The sequence below is a fragment of the Ochotona princeps genome, chromosome 21 (genome assembly GCF_030435755.1).
Source record: "Ochotona princeps isolate mOchPri1 chromosome 21, mOchPri1.hap1, whole genome shotgun sequence".
In the NCBI taxonomy this organism is placed as follows: Eukaryota; Metazoa; Chordata; class Mammalia; order Lagomorpha; family Ochotonidae; genus Ochotona; species Ochotona princeps.
This window is the reverse complement of record NC_080852.1, coordinates 16,530,542-16,549,103: the sequence shown is the minus strand read 5'-3', so window position 1 is coordinate 16,549,103 and position 18,562 is coordinate 16,530,542. Positions and strand designations below refer to the sequence as shown.

Below are 18,562 nucleotides of genomic sequence, written 5' to 3'. Positions count from 1 at the left end.
GTGAGGACAGAACTAACAGCTTGCTTGGAAGATGCATAAACATTTGCATGAGGAAGAATTTTTTCCCTATCTATTGATAATAAATGATGACAAAAATGTCTGAACTGTCTTCTCCCTTCAGCTATTGTCCTAATGTTCTCTTGACAATGAAAAGGAGATATTGACCAAGGCTTCTCAGATTCTATAGTGCATATAAATCCAATGGGCTTTTTGTCAAAATGCAGCTTCTGATCTATCAGGTCCAAAATAGATTCTGACAGTCTACATTTCTATTAAGTTCCCAAATAATGTAAATGGAGTTGGTTTGAGGACCACACTTAGAATACCAATGGTCTGGGGCCAGCGCTGTGGTGGCATGGTAGGCTGAGCGTCCACCTGTAGCATCGATGTCCCATAGGGGCACCAGTTGGTGTGCCAGAGGCTCCATTTCAGATCCAGCTCCCAGCTTATAGACTGGGAAGGCAGCAGAGGATGGCTCAAATACTTGGCCCCCAAATCTATCTGGGAGATCTAGATGAAGTTCCTGTCTCCTGGCTTAGGATTGGCCTGTTTCTGACCACTCTGGCAAATTGGGGAATGAACCAGTGGATGAAAGGTCTTTGTTTCATCTTCTTTCTATAATTCTATCTTTCAAATAAAAATGTGATAAATTTTTATTTAAAAAAAATCTCAAGGTTTTCTCTGCTATTCTGCATTAATAGTTCCTCCAACCATGCTGCTGTCCAAATAAACATTTTTTTTTTTTTTGGTCAAAGTCACTAAACACTTCATCATTGCTGACTGCAATGATTAAGTTCAAGTCCTCATTTGGATCAATCTGTGAACCTCTCGGCCTCATGTGCCACTCACTTGTTTGGCTTCCAGGGCACCCAATGTTTCTCTCACAGTCTTTGCCATGAACTTGCAGTCTTGTTTGCTGGTTCTTCCTCATCTACACCTTTGCATGTTGCCGTGTCCTGGCATTCTTTCCTTGTACTTTTTATCTACTTGCGCCCTCTCCCTTGGTGATGTTAGCCAGGCTTAAATAGAAGTATGCCCGCGATCTTCACATTGCATCTTCACCTAGACCTCTCCCTCAAATTTCAGAACCGAGTATCTGCCAGCTTTCTTGACTTCCCCTGAGGATAACTGGTAGACATCCCAAGCTTGTCAAACCCAACACTGAACTCCAGATCTTTCTCCCAAACCATTTGGGCAGAGCTGAGCTCATCTCTGCAAGTGTGGCAGCCCACATTCTTAGGTTCATTTTTGGCTCCCTACTTTCAATACTCACATCCAGTGAACACCTTCCTCTTTCAACGCTGCCACCTTGAATTTCACCTGGATTGAGTAAACAGCCCCCTGTGTGACCTCTTTGCTTCCACTGCTAGTCTCTATGATTGATTTTTGACATGGCAATCTCAGCCCTCAGTTTAGTGTAACATTCAGGTCAGATCATTTCTGTGCTCAAAACCTGCCAGTGGTGCCATATTTCTCTCAGAAGAAAAGCCTACGTTCTGACAAGTCTGCAGGTGAATTGCTCCTCACCCTCTTGAGTACACACACATACTCAAATACACTTGGCTGTAACCACAGTGCTTTCCTGATGCTCCGTTATACCTGAAGCACATTCTCTTTCAGGCTTTTGCACTTGCTGTTCTTTGTGCCTGGTACACTCTAGCTCCATACAGCTGCATGACTCACTGCCTAACCCCTTTCATGCTTCGGCTTAAGGATCACATTCCTGTTGACATCTCCCCTAATCTAATGTAAATTTCCTCCACTGTTTGCATCACCTAGTAAATTATAGAGTATTAATTAAATAAGTAACCAGTTAAGAATTAAATCAATCCAATAATTAAATTAATAAGGAAATAATTAAATAGGATAAGACATGTATTTGTTGAATGAAGGAACGGATAAATATGCTATTATCCCATTCTTCCCACAGCTAATTTAAAAGGCTAAAATTTAGAGAGTTAGGTAGAAGCACCCTTGGGCAGAAGTCTGTATTTTAGATTACTGTGTACTCCCCAGCTGCAAATAAACTTCTTATCTGTCTCAGGTTCCTCACCATACCTCCAGTTACTGGTTAAACACTTAGAGGAGCATAAAAGAATGATGTAACTTTCCAAACTTCCAGTGAAGTCTGCAGTCTTTGGTATTAAGAGACATTTCTGATGTTATTAGACCCAACTGTTGCACTGACAGTGTTTCAAGGGATGTCTGTCTTGCAACAGCAGGTATGAGCTGAGAATTCTGCTCTTAGAATGTCTAATGATTAAGGACAATAAACAGCCACTTCATTGTATGGAGGGCCTCATGGTACAACATGAAGCTTTGATAAAAGTTTTCTTTAGGAGCTATAATTATGAGGGAAAGAGTTTGACTTATTTCTTGCAGAGGATTAAAAAAATGTTCTACTTGGGAAATATTGATTAATCTAATGGATGAAATAAAGGAAGAAAATTTCTAGAAAGAAGGGGTGGAAGCCGAACTTTGACAGATGCTATAGTCTGAAGAGTAGGCACTTGGGACTGGTGGTACGGCTCAGTGAGTTAAGACACTGCTTCTTACATCAGCATCATGTATCAAAGCACACTGAGTCCTGGGTGCACTGTTTCTAATACAGCTTTTTGCTAATGGTCTTGGGAAAGCTGTAGGAGATGCCCCAAGGACTCGGGCCCCTGCCACCCATGTGGGAGACCCAGATGGGGTTCTGGGCTTCTGACTTCAGCCTGGACCAACCCGAGGCATGGTGGTCATTTGAGGAGTAAATAAGCATATGGAAGATCTATTTATTTCTCTATTACTCTGCCTTTGAAATAAATAAACTACTACGTCTTTAAAAAGAGAGAAGAAAAAAACGAACAAAAAATAGAAAAGTTAGCACTTAGGAGTTCAAAGGAAGAATAGGTCTATAGAGCCTCCATCATGTGTGGCACTCAGTGAATGCCAGAATGGACATCACTGGAAGGGCACTTTCCCCTGCCTCACTGCCACTCCCTTCTTCCTCAGGTTTTCGGTGGTACTGTCAGAGTTCATTCATGGGGGCACCTGAGAAATTGGAAAGACCCCTCCACTGCACAGTCATTCAGAGACACAGACCAACACTAACAAATACTCTGATTTTTTATTTGACCATCTCAATAACTTTGAGATATAAGTGCTATTATTCCAATTTTAGAGATGAGGAAATGAACCACAAAGAAGACAACAATTAGCTATGGTACGTAAAGACAGGCTGTAAATGTCAGAGCTGAATTTTGAGGCTAGATTGACACCAGTGTTTATGACTGGAACCACTGTGCTATACCTGCAAGGGTCAAACCAACAGGACTGGAACACCCAACCAGTGCTCAATAGGACTGCTCTTAAGAACAGATGAAGTCATAACATGGAGTGAGTACAGGCAAAAATAGATATCTAGAGGTGGTAGCAGCAATGAGAGCCAGTGAACATACCAATGATAGCAAGAAGGAGAGAGAAAAAACACAATAAGGTTTCACCTAGTTAGAGTGGCTAGCACTCACAAAAACAATGCTGGTGAGGATGTAGAGGAAAAGGTATCCTGAAAACTATTGCTGGAGATACAAAATGGTAAAACCATACGGAAGACAGCATTGAGATCACTCAGAAATCTACAAGTAGACCTACTATATGACCCAGCCATTCCACAGCTAGGCATTTAGCCAAAGGAAATCAGCATATAGAAGAGTTATTTATACCCTCATGTTTACTGTAGTTCATTTCACAATAGTTAAGATATGGACTCAACCTAGATATTGATTAACTGATAACTACAAGAAGAAAATGTAATATGTACACATGCAACACACACACCATGGAATACTACTCAGCCTTAAACAATGATTAAATCCTATTTTTTAAAAACAAAATGGACACAATTGGAGATTATGCTTAGTGAAATAAGCTAGTCCCAGAAAGAAAAAGTACATGCCTTTTCTAATATTTGGTAGTTAATACAGACTCTAAAAAAAACCTCACAAGATTGAAAGTGATATTTTAGGTGTGATTATTGCTTTTAGCCCTTATCTAGACTCCTGCAGACCTGTGGCCCTTCTATTCTTGTAGTTGCTGAACATCATGGCTAGTGTACAATAAGCATTTGATTATAAAGTAAACTGAAATTACGCCATTATGAAAATTAAAGGGAAAGACCAAGAAAGGAACAAAAGAAGACAATGAAGGAGGCAGGGAAGTCTGATTATCTTCTTAGAATTGTGTCTATGGAATATATGAAATCTGGAACATTTATTATATGTTTTATTACATATTATAAATATAAATATTCTTATGTTAATAAAAATGTTAAAAAGGAAGAAGAACAATACAATGGAAAGAGAACCAAGAGACAAAGAAGACATAAAATACAGCATGGGCTCTCCATGGACAGCATGGTACAGAGCCCCCCATGTACTGGCTTTCGTGACCCAGAGTCTGGGAGTGGACGAAAGCTGAATAGATGCCGACATGGGGACCGGCTCCCTGAAGGGAGAGTTGCTGTTTTAGCAACTTGCATTGCCATCAGCTATTTGTAGTAGTAAACGAGATACACAAGAGTTGTCTCAGATGAACTAAACTGTTAAATTGTACCACTGAATTACTTTGAGTGGCTATCCATCTCTTTGAAGGCTTCACTACCTAACTGGACAGGATTGAGAGGTTGTTGTACATGCTCCGAATCACATCTACAGGAAGGTAAAGAACCCTTTTCATTCTTAGCCTCGATAGCATAACCTGCAAATAAATCCTAGGGATGGTGAGTTGCCAGTTCCCCAGGTTTTCAAGGCAAGGCCCTAAATGGGTAGTTTATTCAGCACAAATACTAGTGTCTAGGTGAGCCCAAGGTCTGGATCCCGAGGCTGGCAGTAAGGCAGTAAGAAGTAAGATAGTAAGTCCAGGCTTCTTTGTAAGCAGCTGGCTCCTTTGGGGAGAATGGAAGAGGCTACAAAAGTATCTGTTTGGTTCAGGTAGGTGGTTCAGCTGGTTCCACTGACAACCTGAAGGAGCAAAGATGTACTCCCAAATCCTCCTCATCTGCATGTTCACCCTTTAGATCCCCGAGGACAGGGGATTGGGCATGGTAATACACCAGGTTGGGTTGCCTCATGGGACACCTGCTTTTCACTTATTCAAGTTCCAGCTGCTCTGCTCCCAATTCAGTTCCTGCTAAAACATCAGGGTAGGCAGCAGACAACGGCCGCCTACAAAGTTCCAGCTTTCTGGTCTCCATACTCCTCAGCATAGACTACTGTAGGAATTTGAGGAGTAAATGGAGGGTGGAAGAGTGATATCTTTTCCCCTCTTTCTCTTGCTCTGCCTTGTAGGTAAACGATTTTTAAAAGTCTCTGAGGACACTGGTTAACATGTATGTCACTTGGACCTCCACCTGGAAAAGAATCTCCTTCAGGGCTCATTCCAGGAGGAGGATTCTGCCCTCCCTCCTTCTGGTCCACAGGCTAGCAATGGTTCTGAGTTAGACTTTTCTTAAGTCTCTAGTTTTAATCAAACATGACTGGGGAAGTAAACAGGAGCTGGCACATCGGAAGGAAATGCCACTTATTATTCTCAGGCACATAAATGAATTTACTTTGCACTTTCCAACTTTCTTAAAGAAATCTATGAATTTTATCCCATGGGACCAATGGAAAAAACAATACAATAAGTTTTAAAAATACATGTGTCCAGTTACTGTTCATATAGACAGAATAGCTTCTATTTCCTTTCTACTGTAGGAAGAGGATTCTGCTTTCATTCGATAAAATTACAACCACGGCTTTGCTATATTTGTACAGATAGCTATGTTTTAAGTGTAAATGCTGAAGGATGACACAAGCTAGACCCCAAGGCCCAGCTCTGTCACAAGGCAATCTTGAACAGTGCTGTTGGAGCCCTGAGAACTCCAGGTACTTCATTTCTAAGACGGGATGGTGATCCCAGGCTTATCCATCGTAGGCAACAGCAGTAAGGGCTTCACGCAGTAACCCACAGGAAAAGGAATGAGGGAGCCTCAAGCGAAGGACTGTCACAGGATTTTGCTGATTTTTGGTCTCATGTGAGTCCTGTAACTTCCTGTTAAAATGCAGGTCTTGATTGGCTCAGTCCACTTCTCTGAAAGGACCCCCAACAACTTGAGTAGAAAAACCAAACCATCACCGTGTGTCCTTGACCTAGCTTCTTCATGTAGGACCCTCAGCTTTCTGGTGAGATGTCACCTGTGACCCCCAACCTTCCACTTGTTTTCAACAATTTCTGGGCACAGCTTCTAACTTGTGACTTCCCTGGGCATCTCTGTATTATGCAAACTTTCTAAGGAGGTCACATGGATGTGTCCTTTCCAAGTCACCCAGGGTATTCATTTTCCAAAGTGGACTGGGCCCCAGGCCTTCTCTGCTATACCTTCTCAGGTTAACACCCCGGTCTTCTCACAAGCTCATCATCTTCTTTTTTTTTTCTTTTATGTGTATTTTGTTGCATGTGGAAGAGCAATATGGGAGTAGAAGAAAACGTTTTGGGCCAAATAATGCAGTATGGTTGGAAATGCTTCTCTTGTACAGATTTGGCATAAAAATAAACTTCTCTGGGAGAGGGATGCTGGTGCTTGTTGTTCATTAATATGCTGAAATGATTTCGCACCCCCCCCCCCGAAGGCTCTCTGAGACTGATTTCTATTCACTTTTCTGGGAAAATGACAAAATGGGTGGGGGGAGAGGTGTGAGGGGCAGGATGTAGAACTCCTGCAATGGAGAACTTATAAGAAATAGTACAATGTGTGTATTTCTCTTAGCTTTGTTAACTCTTCAGGTTGGTATCTTCTTGGGGAAAATAAACCAAACACATTTAGAGACGGTCTTGTTTATAAATGCCTATGAACTAAGCTTGTGAGCTCTTCAAATATTCAGGAGGCAGCTCCATTGACCATAATATCTGTGTAGCACACACATTCCTGGTGAACGACACACAGCAACACGAGCGCACCCCCACCCCCCACCCCTGTCCTGCTACAAGCACAGGATGTCTTGTTTTGGACTTATTTTTGGCATGCTAGGATGAGGAGCACTTAACAGACGCAAGTACAGGTACATGTAAGGAAAGCACATTAGGGTCTACATTCTGGTTTGGAGCCAGAGATTCCATCGAGAAACCGCAAAGCCTTTGCTTTGGATGGCACTGAACCAGCTGGCATGGGAACTCTATAAGATTTGGGGACTGTGGCTGTTGTGCTCACTAGGGAACCCCTTGGTGCCACAAGCTTGGAGCCTGCCATAGACGGAGCAAGTACCTGGCCAAGAGCATAGCAGAGGCCTGCCTGGGCCCTGAGCGGGCTGTGGTTACCTGGCTGGGGGTCGGTGTAGTCCACGGTGTAGCCATCCAGCTGGAGAAGCTCCTGAGGCTCCGCTTTCTTCTCCCGGTAACTGCACATGGCAAACGTGTACTGACTGACCTGCGAAGGCAGAGGAGACAGTCAGGCTGGCTTCGCTCCCTGGAGCCTTCTTTCCTGAAAGAAATCTTTCCTGTTGAGCTACACCTGCACTTTTGGGGATCTGGACTCAAACTGAGTTCCGGTACTTCCTGGCTGTGTGACTTTGAGCAGTTTATTTAACCTCTCTGTTGTCTGTTACTCATCTGTAAACCGGAGATCATTGAAGAACCCGTGTCACTGGCTTCAGGTGAGTTCATGCATGGAATGTACTTGGAGACTGCTCCTGGCACGTGGCAGCGCCTTGTCAAAGTTGGGTCTTGACATCACTGCTGCTGTTATTAGCAAATGGGCTATAAGCAAAAATGGTGGCACCTGTAAGGGCTTGAGCTGATGGGACCGTGGTTCTAAGACTGCCACGGGCACAGACACCACACAGGTCTCCCATTACAAGTTAGGGACCAGAGACTCATTTATGGCTGTCCTTTTGGGGGAAAAATTATTTTTCTTTCAGGCCAATTCTCAGTATCAAAGTTACATGTTTCTCTTCCCAGTCGCCCTCCACCCACGGCAGGAGTGCTTCTGGTTGCTTGGAAAAAGTCTTCCCTGCATCTCAGACAAGTGCAGGAATGACATGCTGTCACAAGCAATGAGCACTTGATCGGTAGGTGCCAGTCACAGTGGAGCAGACCTCAGTGCCCGGTGGCACAGCATCCTAAGCTTCAGCCCTCTCTCTACTGACATGTGGCAACCACACTAGCGCAGGGTGGGTGCCTATAGCTGCAGGCCCGCCTGCAGGACCCTGTGGCCACGGTGCGTCCAGACCCACTGTGGACGATTAGCATTGCTACGTCTGGCTCATCCACGAGCAGCCTGTAGGAGAGCAAGCATCTCCTCGGCTTTGGGCTAAGAGCTCTTAGGCATATTTACCATCCACGGATGTCAGCTGTCTTTGCAAAGGAGAGCCATGTCCCTCATCTCCTAGCTCCCTTTATTCAAAGAGACACTTCTGAGTGAACTCTGATTCCTGCTGGGGACAATTTGAGTCTCTTCTACAGTGAGAGGTGTGTGTGTGTGTGTGTGTGTGTGTGTGAGAGAGAGAGAGAGAGAGAGAAAGAAAGAGAGAAAGAGAGAGAGAGAGAGAGAGAGAGAGAGAGAGAGAGAGAGAGAGAGAGAGAGAGAGAGAGAGAGATTTTAAGAGCTCTAAGATACTGGTGCACTCACTGTCCCAGGACTGGAAAGAAGCAGGGTGCCCATGGAGACTCCTTTGGTGGTTGCTTTATCTGTTGCTGCCCTCTGTTGGTTCCTGGTGGAAACTACCTCATTTGAGTTTATCCGAATGTACATGATATAGACAGCCTGGTCTCAACACAGTGAGGCCTTAGCAGACTCCAAGGGGAACACAAGGGGAACACAAGACCAGTTCACTGAGGAGCTTCATAAGCAAACATATACCAGCTCTCTTGAATGAGCAGAGAATCAGTAATATCCCCTTCTCCTAGGGGGAAAGTGACATACAAGTAGCTGCCACCCTGTCTACGATCATGTTATTCCTCAAGCCTCTGAGTTTTATCTATATTTTAACTGTGTCTTTTTTTTTTTAAAAAAAGATTTCATTTGCACTAAAGTTAAAGGTACACACAGAGAGACAAAGATCCTCTATCCATTGGTTCACTTCCTAAATGGCTGCAGCTGAGCCAGACCATAGACAGGAGCTTGGAATGCCACTGAGGGATCCTGCATGGGTGGCAGGTGGCCAAGTACTTGGGCTATCTTCTGCTACTCTCCCAGGCTCATTAGCAGGGAGATGGATTGAAAGTGGAGAAGCTGGGACTTGAACCTCTGTCCTATGGGATACTGGTATTACAGGTAGCACCACAACCTGCTGTGCTACAACATAGGTCCCTGATGGCATCTTATTATTGCTGGAAGATCCATTGAGTTTTACACAGTGTATGTGAGATGCACACCACAAATATTCAATATATGTATTTATATAAGCCATTTCCTTGCATTTAGCACTGCCTCATAGTGTAGTTGAGCAGATATATTTGCCTATTAGATGATAAGTTGCTGGAGGGCAGCTAAAGGGTCGTTCACTTGGACCTCAGTATCAGATATTTATCATGCAAGGGGCATTCACTAGTTGAGTCTGATTGGTTCTAGAAAGTTGATTGTGTGCAAACCATTAAAGAGGTGTTGCCGACATTCCACATTTAAATACAGCATCAGGAACTTTCAACCCATTTCTGTTCCAACGGCTAAGAGATGATGTGTGATTCCCTGCATGACAGTGACGATAGATACTATGGGAAAGTTTCTTGGATCGTTTTTTTCCAGGCATTTCACCGGATGTAAGGGATTACATAGTTTGTTAATGTGAGTAGTGAGACTCACGGTTGCTGACACTCTCTTGAGATCAGAACAATACCACAACAGAAGGGTGTTATTTCAAGACTCGTGCATTTACTATTAAGACAAGGCTGGGGCTGGTTAAGTTTTTCCTGTTCTGGTGAGTGGCTTGCTTCTTGGCACGCTGTGTGCTGCTGCCCTCTGCTGGTTCTTGGCTGAATGCACTGCTGACAGACAGCGGGTCTGAGATGGTGAATAGGTTTATTAGGAGGGCGTTTCACTTATGACCTGACATTTTACCCTAGGCGATAATGGAAGAAGAATAACTTATTTCTCATTAAATACATCTAATTGTTGTAAGTTGGGGGACTTCCGTTTTTGTAGAGTGTTAGAAGAATGGAGGACTAGCCAAGATTTGGGAACTCTGTTAGCGCTATTCTATGTCATAGAAGTATTTAAAACCTCTATCTGATGATAGGGCAATGAGTCAGCCAATGCTCTTCAAATGACAGCGTGGCAGAGTCAACTATGCACCTGGAGTCTGAAGCTCATCAGAGGCTGGGCCATCTTGACACAAAGCACAAGGACCTATGGGATCCTCAAGGACCAAGCCGACAGGGGTGGACGCTACTGTGCGGTGTTCAGTTCCTGCTGGGAATGCCTACATGCCACATCAGAGCCAGGTCTGAGTCTCGGCTACTCCCCGCTTCTATTCCTGCCTCCTGGTAGCAAGCTTTAGAGGCAGCAGACAGTGGCCCAAATACTTGAGTTTCTGCCACCCACTTGGGAAAGAGGTTCATGGTTCTGGCTCCTGACTGTTGTGATAGACTCATACCCCTTCCTTGTCTTTCTCCCCTTTCCTTTGCTTGCTGTCACTCTGCCTTCCCCCCTAATTTTGTTTGATAGTCAGGAAGTATCTCAATATGCACTTCACAGTGGAGGGTTGCACTTTCTACATCTTGATGCTTGCAGCTGGATTTCTCATGGAATCCTGGCATGAGCTGTTGGCAACAAGGCTACAGCCATCAAGCTTCTATAGGTTCGAGTTCAAAGGTGGTTGGACCTCCCACAGGAGAGCCTTTAATTCAGGTTTTAAATTACAATATTAAGGAGTGAAGGGTAGCTACTTTCACTGGAATGTATGTGTGTGTGTTGTGTGTATGTGTGTGCGTGTGTGTTACAAATATGCAGATTCTGTCAGTCAGATCAATTGAATCAGAAACTCAGATCAGGATGGGCCTGAGGAACCTACACTTCCCAGAACTGTCTCTTACATTTTATATTTAAAAAGTTACAAACTTGAGAGAGAGAGAGAGAGAGAGAAAAAGAGAGAGAGAGAGAGAGAGAGAGAGAGAGAGAGAGAGAGAGAGAGATATCCATCCCATCAGCTGCTTCACTTTCCAACATCAAAGCTAAAGTCCAGGTCCTCTGCATGAGGAACAGGAACCCAATTCTTTGAGCCATCACAATTGCACTTCAAGTCCAGATTAGGAGGAAGCTGGAGTCAGGAGTTGGAGCCAGAGCTGGGACTTCAACCCAGGTATTTTGAGATGTGGGGTGCAGACATCTTAACCACTGAGCATCCACCCTGTATCTCAGATACTCCTTAATGAACACTAAAGTTTGAAACTATTTCAATATCCAGAAATCAAGCAGAGCTGCAAAGTTACTCCTGAGTTTTTATTTGCAGTAGAATGGAATAAAGAGACCAGAAAGCTGGATGAATGTGTTTAGTTGAATCTCTGCTTTCCTTGCCTTTATTATCATCTCCTGAGAAATGACTCTTGAACTATTCTGCTGCTATGCTGGCCTTGGGGTGGTTTCAAGATGTATTTTTCTTTTAAGGGACTACTTATTGTTCTACTTTCATTCATTTTGAAGCAGAGAAGGGGAGAGAAATGGATCCTACTGATGCTTCATTTGCTGGCTCATTTCTGGCCCTTAGCAGCCACAGTCTGGCCAGCCTGAAACCAGGCCCATGGGTTGTAGAGACCCAAGTACTTGAGGCGTCATCTGGTGCCTCCAGAGATGCGTGTTAGCAAGAAGCTGAATAGGAAGTGGAGGAGCTGGGACTTGTGCCAGCACTTTAATATGGGGTGTAGACATCCCAAGTAGAGACTTATCCATTGTGCTGAGTCCCTATGCCAGGTTTTTTCATCGTCATTTTCATAAATTACTTCTAAATAAGATCACTTAAGAGTGGAGAAGGAAAAAAATGTAGAGATAGTTCAAACACGATATAATGCTTCCTAAGTAAGCCACCACAATTGCTCTTAGGCACTGTTACTGGAACTAGAACAATCTCCTGGTAATCTCCTGGTGATTACCCCATTACCTTTGTGGGGGTGGGACTGTCACATCACCTTTCTTAGCCATGGAGATGGTTAAGGGAGGAATCTAATTTTGGCAGAAACAGAAGATATAATTTGGGGGTTTTGCTGTGCAGCCATCTGGGGAGTGCATCAGCAGATGTAAGATTTCTCTCTCTCTTGGTCTCTCCCTCTCTGGAACCTTTTGAAATAAATCTAAAAAAAAATCTCTACCAAAGTAGTAAGAGGTCAGCTACTTTTTCTAAGGACTTCACCGCCTAAAATATCCTCAGAGAGAAGCCATGTGTCCAGCGGTGGATTCACTGTATACCTTGGGGTGGGAGCACAGACTCTCAGCAGGGAGAGAGGACTCCCTTGGACTAGGAAGTTGTCACTGGTCACCCTGCAGACCGTGTGGCTTTTCCTACCTCACAGTCACCTGAGCCACATCCCTGATGCTTCTCTCTGTTCCATTTTCCTTTCTCTTTCACCAAATACTTCTTAGATGCCCAGAAATTGAGCCAGGAATGTACATGAGTGTGGTTGGGGAGAGAGACAGGCAGACAACTGAGTCAGGATTAGAGAGGAGCCAGCGGGGGGAGGCCAGGCAGGGTCCCAACGCTTTCTCAGGGAGCGTGCTTGTGCCAAGGACTCAGCCCTGCCTCTTCTGACATATTTTCTCTCCCTGCTTCATGTTCTACTTTCTTTATAGAGTGGGAACCAACTGTTGCCTGCCCACAACAATTTCTCCTTCTGGTAATAGTATCTTCATTCTGGATTGGAGGTAGCCTTCATGGGATTTTCAAAGTGTCACCCTTTCCCCTTGTGAAAAGTTAGAGGTATGACCAAAGTTGAACTCATTCACTGAAATTCAAACGTTGAATGGAGTGACAGGACAGAAAGCAGAGCCAATTAGTCCTATAATCACGCTGTCACCATAGTGACACTGGCCTATGGTTTCTATTATATGGATTTCTAGAATTATATTGGACCCTGTCCTCAATAACAACAGGCATTTTGCCTTTTAAACAACAGTATGAAACATCTCAAGAACTTCCAAATCTAGGATTTTATTATATTAATTAACTTGAATCTGTTTTTGTTCGTTGTTAATGAAGAACTTTAGCTGATACCTTTTGGAAGCAAAAGGCTACAGCCTTACGGCTCCACTCTCTCAATCTGCCCAATACAAGGTAGGTGCTTACTAAATATAAACCAACAGGTAGTTTAAGGAAACATATCCTAGGACAAAATGCTTCCAATCCTTAGCCATGTCCTTTTCTGGGGTATGGTCAGTATTCCAAAATTTCCTTTTGGGCTAATTAACTTGGAGATTTTCTTGTGCCCTTAGAACAACACTGGAAGGAAAGGTTACCTCTTACAGCTAGAAATCTGAATTTTGGGTGAGTAACACAGCACAGATTTGAGTACAGAAGGTCAAATTTAGGAAGTTCAAGGCTGGTGGAACTTTCAAGGTTGATTTAAAGTGAGGTTTCAGAATTGATAGTACCGTGAATACTTGTCAAGCATAAAAGTGACAATTCAACTTATTTTGTAACATGTTTCAGATGATAGCCTAAATTAAATATTTGCAAACTGAAAACTAGTGTAAATGCCTCTGAGTGGAGCCAACAATTTGCAAGGAAAGCATGACAAATTCCTTCATAAACTGAAAAATCCTGATATGAAAACAAACTGAAAAAAGGTACTTAAAGAATATTCATTACTGTAGATTTAACACAAAAAAGAAACCGTGAAAAGAATGAAGATATAAATCATAAATAACTATATTATTAATATCAATATCTATAACTGTAACTGGATCTATATGTACATAGTTGTTTCTTGCAGTATTGTTCCAGCCACTCAAATTTGAGAAGCCTAGAAATCCATCCAAAGGGGAAATTTGTACAGGTATTCGCGCCAGAGCTCTAAGTGCAATCAGGGAAAAATGTCTACAATAATTATGTGTAGGAAGCAAACCACGGAGCACTTGGGTTGGGTTAGCCTTGGTTCCATACAATGCTTATATTGACAGATATATACTGGAATATTAAGCATAGCCATGAGAGGTTGGTGAAGACTCTTGGAAGCTCCAGGCAGCAGGAACCGAGAAGAGTGGAGTGCATATTGTGTGCAGCTTTATTCAGAATCATCCACCCTAACAGTAAGATTGATGTGAGGCTAGATGCTGTTTTATCTCATCACGACTTGTCGTAGTGCTTTTGGAAATACCAGTCCTCATATGACAATGTTCACATCCTTGTCGCCCTAATCAGGCACATGTTGTTCCTTCCTAGGGCTGTCCAGCTCTCTCAGGAAACTTGGTAGGGGTAGGAGCCCACATACCATGTCTATCTTTTTTTTTTTAAAAGATTTATTCATTTTTATTACAGCCAGATATACACAGAGGAGGAGAGACAGAGAGGAAGATCTTCCGTCCGATGATTCACTCCCCAAGTGAGCTGCAACGGGCCGGTGCGCGCCGATCCGAAGCTGGGAACCTGGAACCTCTTCCGGGTCTCCCACACGGGTGCAGGGTCCCAAAGCTTTGGGCCGTCCTCAACTGCTTTCCCAGGCCACAAGCAGAGAGCTGGATGGGAAGTGGAGCTGCCGGGATTAGAACCGGCACCCATATGGGATCCCGGGGCTTTCAAGGCGAGGACCTTAGCTGCTAGGCCACGCCGCCGGGCCCACCATGTCTATCTTAAATACTCATGAACTCTTGAAAAAGTGATTGCATATTTAATCTTTAAACTTTAGGCAGACACAAAACTAGAGAAGCAGGCACACGGGAGTCCTTTGGGCACTTGATACGTTCTCTATCTTCCTCTGAATGTGGTAATGTGAATATGTAATATGTAAAAAATTAACTGAGCTAATAGCTTGAGTTTGGAATGCTTTATGTCAGTTTTATCCCAATTAGAAAACATTGCTTTATCTGTCAGATTTTTGGAGTGTTTAAGATAGGTATGAGAGTTGAAGAGTTACCTGCACCAAGACAAAAAATCTTTTCTTCCATCTCTTCCAAACATTCTTGCCGATGGCCCACAAATACCTAAGAGAGAGGAAAAAGACCAGAACTCAATTAATGCTATTGCTAAAGCATTTTTTAGTATACTTGACCTTGAAGCATGGCTCTAATAAGGAAATGCACCTTGCTCAGACTGCAACTTTTGAATATCTAGAGTTAAGGAAGGGGCGCAGCAGGCGTGGTTCGCTTCCACTCACGGAAGGAACTGTGGCCCATAAACATGTTACCAAATTTAGATTCCTTGGCTCATTCCAGAAGCACCTTGGAAAATGTTGCATCGTGACTTAATTTGTATAATGTGCTAAAAAATCTTTTAGGTAGGGAAACTTGCAACATGTTGCGTGTGAAAGAGAGAAAAAAAAAAGAGTGCTAAATCTCACAGCTCTAACTTTTCACCTCTTGTCAAGTTTCATTCAGAAAAACCTTGCCTTGTTTTCCTTTTGTGAAATTCTGGCAAGTGCAGGTGTATCACAGAGAGAACTTTCCAGTCAACACACGAAGTCTTCCCTGTTCCCTCCCACTTTTGATGATGGAGAACCACAGAGGAATAGCTCATAGCTATGGGGATGTGTAGATCACTGTTGCTAATTCACTCATGAGCAATCCCATTGGCCTTTTGCAATGGTTGTTACATGGTGGACTGGCCCAGATGATGGAAGTCCATTACCGAGGTGAAGGATTTTAGGCTCTACCCTCTGACACAAAGGGAGAGCTGGTCATTATCAGAAACATTCAAATATTTCAGGTACAAAAGCAGCTTACTTGCTTTCAAAACCCAACTGGACAACGACCTAGTCCCCGCCTCATTTGGAATCAGCCATAATCTTCAGGGAGAATGCCTTGAATTAAAATCATCACTACTGGACACATTTCAGGGGATAGGAGGTGTGGCTGTTGCCACAGTGACCCCTGAATTTCCATCCAGAAGCTCAGGAGTTATCCTGGGTCCTTCTGATTCCTCATCTGAATCCTTCATTTGCCAAATGCAGTTGACTTTTGACCTTCTGGAAAGTTCTTTGTGTTGCTCAATTTTTACTTCACACATGTACTATTTCAGTCCCCATCCACCATTTTTCTTGCATGGACAACCACAGAGGAAATCCTCATTTTCTTTAGGGACATATGGATGGCTTTCATACTAATTTAGCTCTGGGATAGAGGATACTCCACATGCAAATTCTGTCTTGCTTGTCCCTGCACAACCTCCCTTTGTGGATTCTCCTTGTCTACATGAAGGGTTCCCAAACACTAACTTCTCGCAGACCTCGTGATTTGTCTACCTGTTTTAATCATCAGTTGGTGCTTTTCTTTAAAGTGACTTAATTACCAGGAAAGTAATTTATTTCTAAAAGGAAATGATTTTATACTATAGAAATTATAATCTTGAAATACTAATTTACATTATTTAACACAAAATATATAAATGGAGGCTGACATGGCAGTACAGTGGGGTAAATTGCCAAGTTCAATGCCAATATCCCATAATACAGTGCCAGTTTGAGTGGCTGCTCTGCTTCTGATTCAGCTCCATGATTATGTGCCAGTACTGGGGCCTTGGCCACCCAATTGGGAGAGCTGGAAAGAATATTGTGCTCTTGGCTTTGGTCTGGCCATTGTAGCTATTTGAGGAATGAACCAGCAAACTGGTCTCTTTTTGCTTCTCTCTCTCTCTCTCCAATACATATACACTTTTTAAAAAGTTATAACTGGGGCTGAGTGTTTTGCCTCACAGTTAAGGCACAGGTCAGTCAGGACATCACCAGCCAACACCGGAGAGCGTGGGTTCAAGCCCTGACTCTAGCTCCTTGTTCCAGTTTCTTGCCAGTGCAGACACTGCGGGGCAGTGGTGATGGTTAAAGTTATTGGGCTCCTGCCACTCCCATGGGAGACCTGGGTTTATGTTTTCGGTTCCTGGCTTAAGCCTGGCCCAGTACTGGTGGGTGAAATAGTTGAAGGATGTGCATGGGACCACTCTCTGTGTGTACGTGTATAGATGCATGTCTGCTTCCCCAAACAATAAAAGCACAAAATAAAATACATACACAAGTATTTTATCCATGTCTGTCAGTGTATCACTAAAATGACCTTGTGTGCCACCAGTGATCTGAAAATACCAGCACAGGTCTTAGTTGATAGATGCAAAGTCGGCATCTTGATAGAGCTTAAAACAAAAACAAAAAGCTTTCATTTTTTTTTGTCCCTGCTGATCTTGCTGGATTCTACAGATGTTACATCACCTGTAATTCCTGACTAGTGTTTTATACCTTCTCAATATAAAAGTTGTGCATGTTTTTTTTTTTTTTGAGTCTTCTGTTGGACCTCATGTTCAGCCTTATCTTGATGTTATCATCTCCTGGACCCTGCAGATAACTATAATGCTACTATAATTTCCCCCCTGTTAGGAGTTTTCATGCTTATCATACCTTATGCATTACGAGCTCATTAAGCGGAGTAACCAAGCTCTTTCTTGGTACAAAACCTTGTCTGTGTGTGTGTGTGTGTGTGTTTTCTTTAATTTCTATCCAGCCATCACATATAGTAAGTGGCCAATCAGTACTTGCTCTTTTTCAGCTGGTTTTGGATGTTTCTTGAGAAGAGTAATTTTTACAACGTTTTCAGATAAGATTTGAAAACATTACATAAAATGTGTAAGCCCTGACTAGTTTCTTGTGCTTTCATTCCAAAATATGCCCCATCTTCCTATTCCCATTATGACAACCAGTCAAGTCACCATCATTTTCACCTGTACCCCAACACAAGCTCTCTCATCAGTCTCCCTGCTTTCCTTCTAGCCTTATGCTCCATTCATTTCATAGTAGCTACAGCAGTTTTTAAAAAAATATATTTTTATTTGAAAAGCAGAGTGACAGAAAAAGAGGAAAGAGAGAAGAGAAGGAGAGAGAGAGAGAGAAGAGAAGAGAGAGAGAGAATCTTCTCAATCTGATGGCTATAACAGCTGAAGCTGGACCAGGCTGAAGCCAGGAGCCTGGGTCTCCCACAGCAGTGGCAGTGATCCAAGTACCATTATCTGCTGCTTCCCTAGAGAAGGCATTAACTGGATTGGAAATGAGGGTGGGATTCAACCTTAGGCACTCTGATTATGGAATGTTGGCATTCCAGGAATTGGGTTAATGTGTTGCACCAAAACACTAGCTTCTAGGGTTCTCTTGTAGATGAGTAAATGCTGTCACCAATATGAAGGGACTTCAAAATACTGATAGAAAATAAAATTAAGAGAGAAATTTTGGTACCAAAATACCCCTCCTGTACATAGCTTTTTTTTTTCATAACACATTCTTCATGAACACTAAACCCCCTCATACACTCATTCCAAATAAGGATGGCAAACCATGGAGAGGTTTGAAACAAAGGGGTGAACACAATTATATTTTAACTAAAGATGACCGCACTGGCTGTGGGGTAGAGAAGGCACTGCAGGAGGAA

General features: G+C 43.0%; 1 protein-coding gene across 5 annotated transcripts in view; it reads right to left on the bottom strand.

Moving 5' to 3' along the window:
• The window catches only part of CADPS (calcium dependent secretion activator), a 431,573-nt gene that overhangs the window by 151,659 nt on the left and 261,352 nt on the right, over positions 1–18,562 (bottom strand). For all 5 annotated transcript variants that reach the window (XM_058678713.1, XM_058678714.1, XM_058678717.1 and 2 more), the window contains exons 9-10: positions 15,076–15,142; positions 7,339–7,447 (exon numbers count right to left, since the gene is read on the bottom strand). In XM_058678713.1, coding sequence (XP_058534696.1) covers positions 7,339–7,447; positions 15,076–15,142 — 176 coding nt within the window. The remainder of the gene's footprint in view (positions 1–7,338; positions 7,448–15,075; positions 15,143–18,562) is intronic.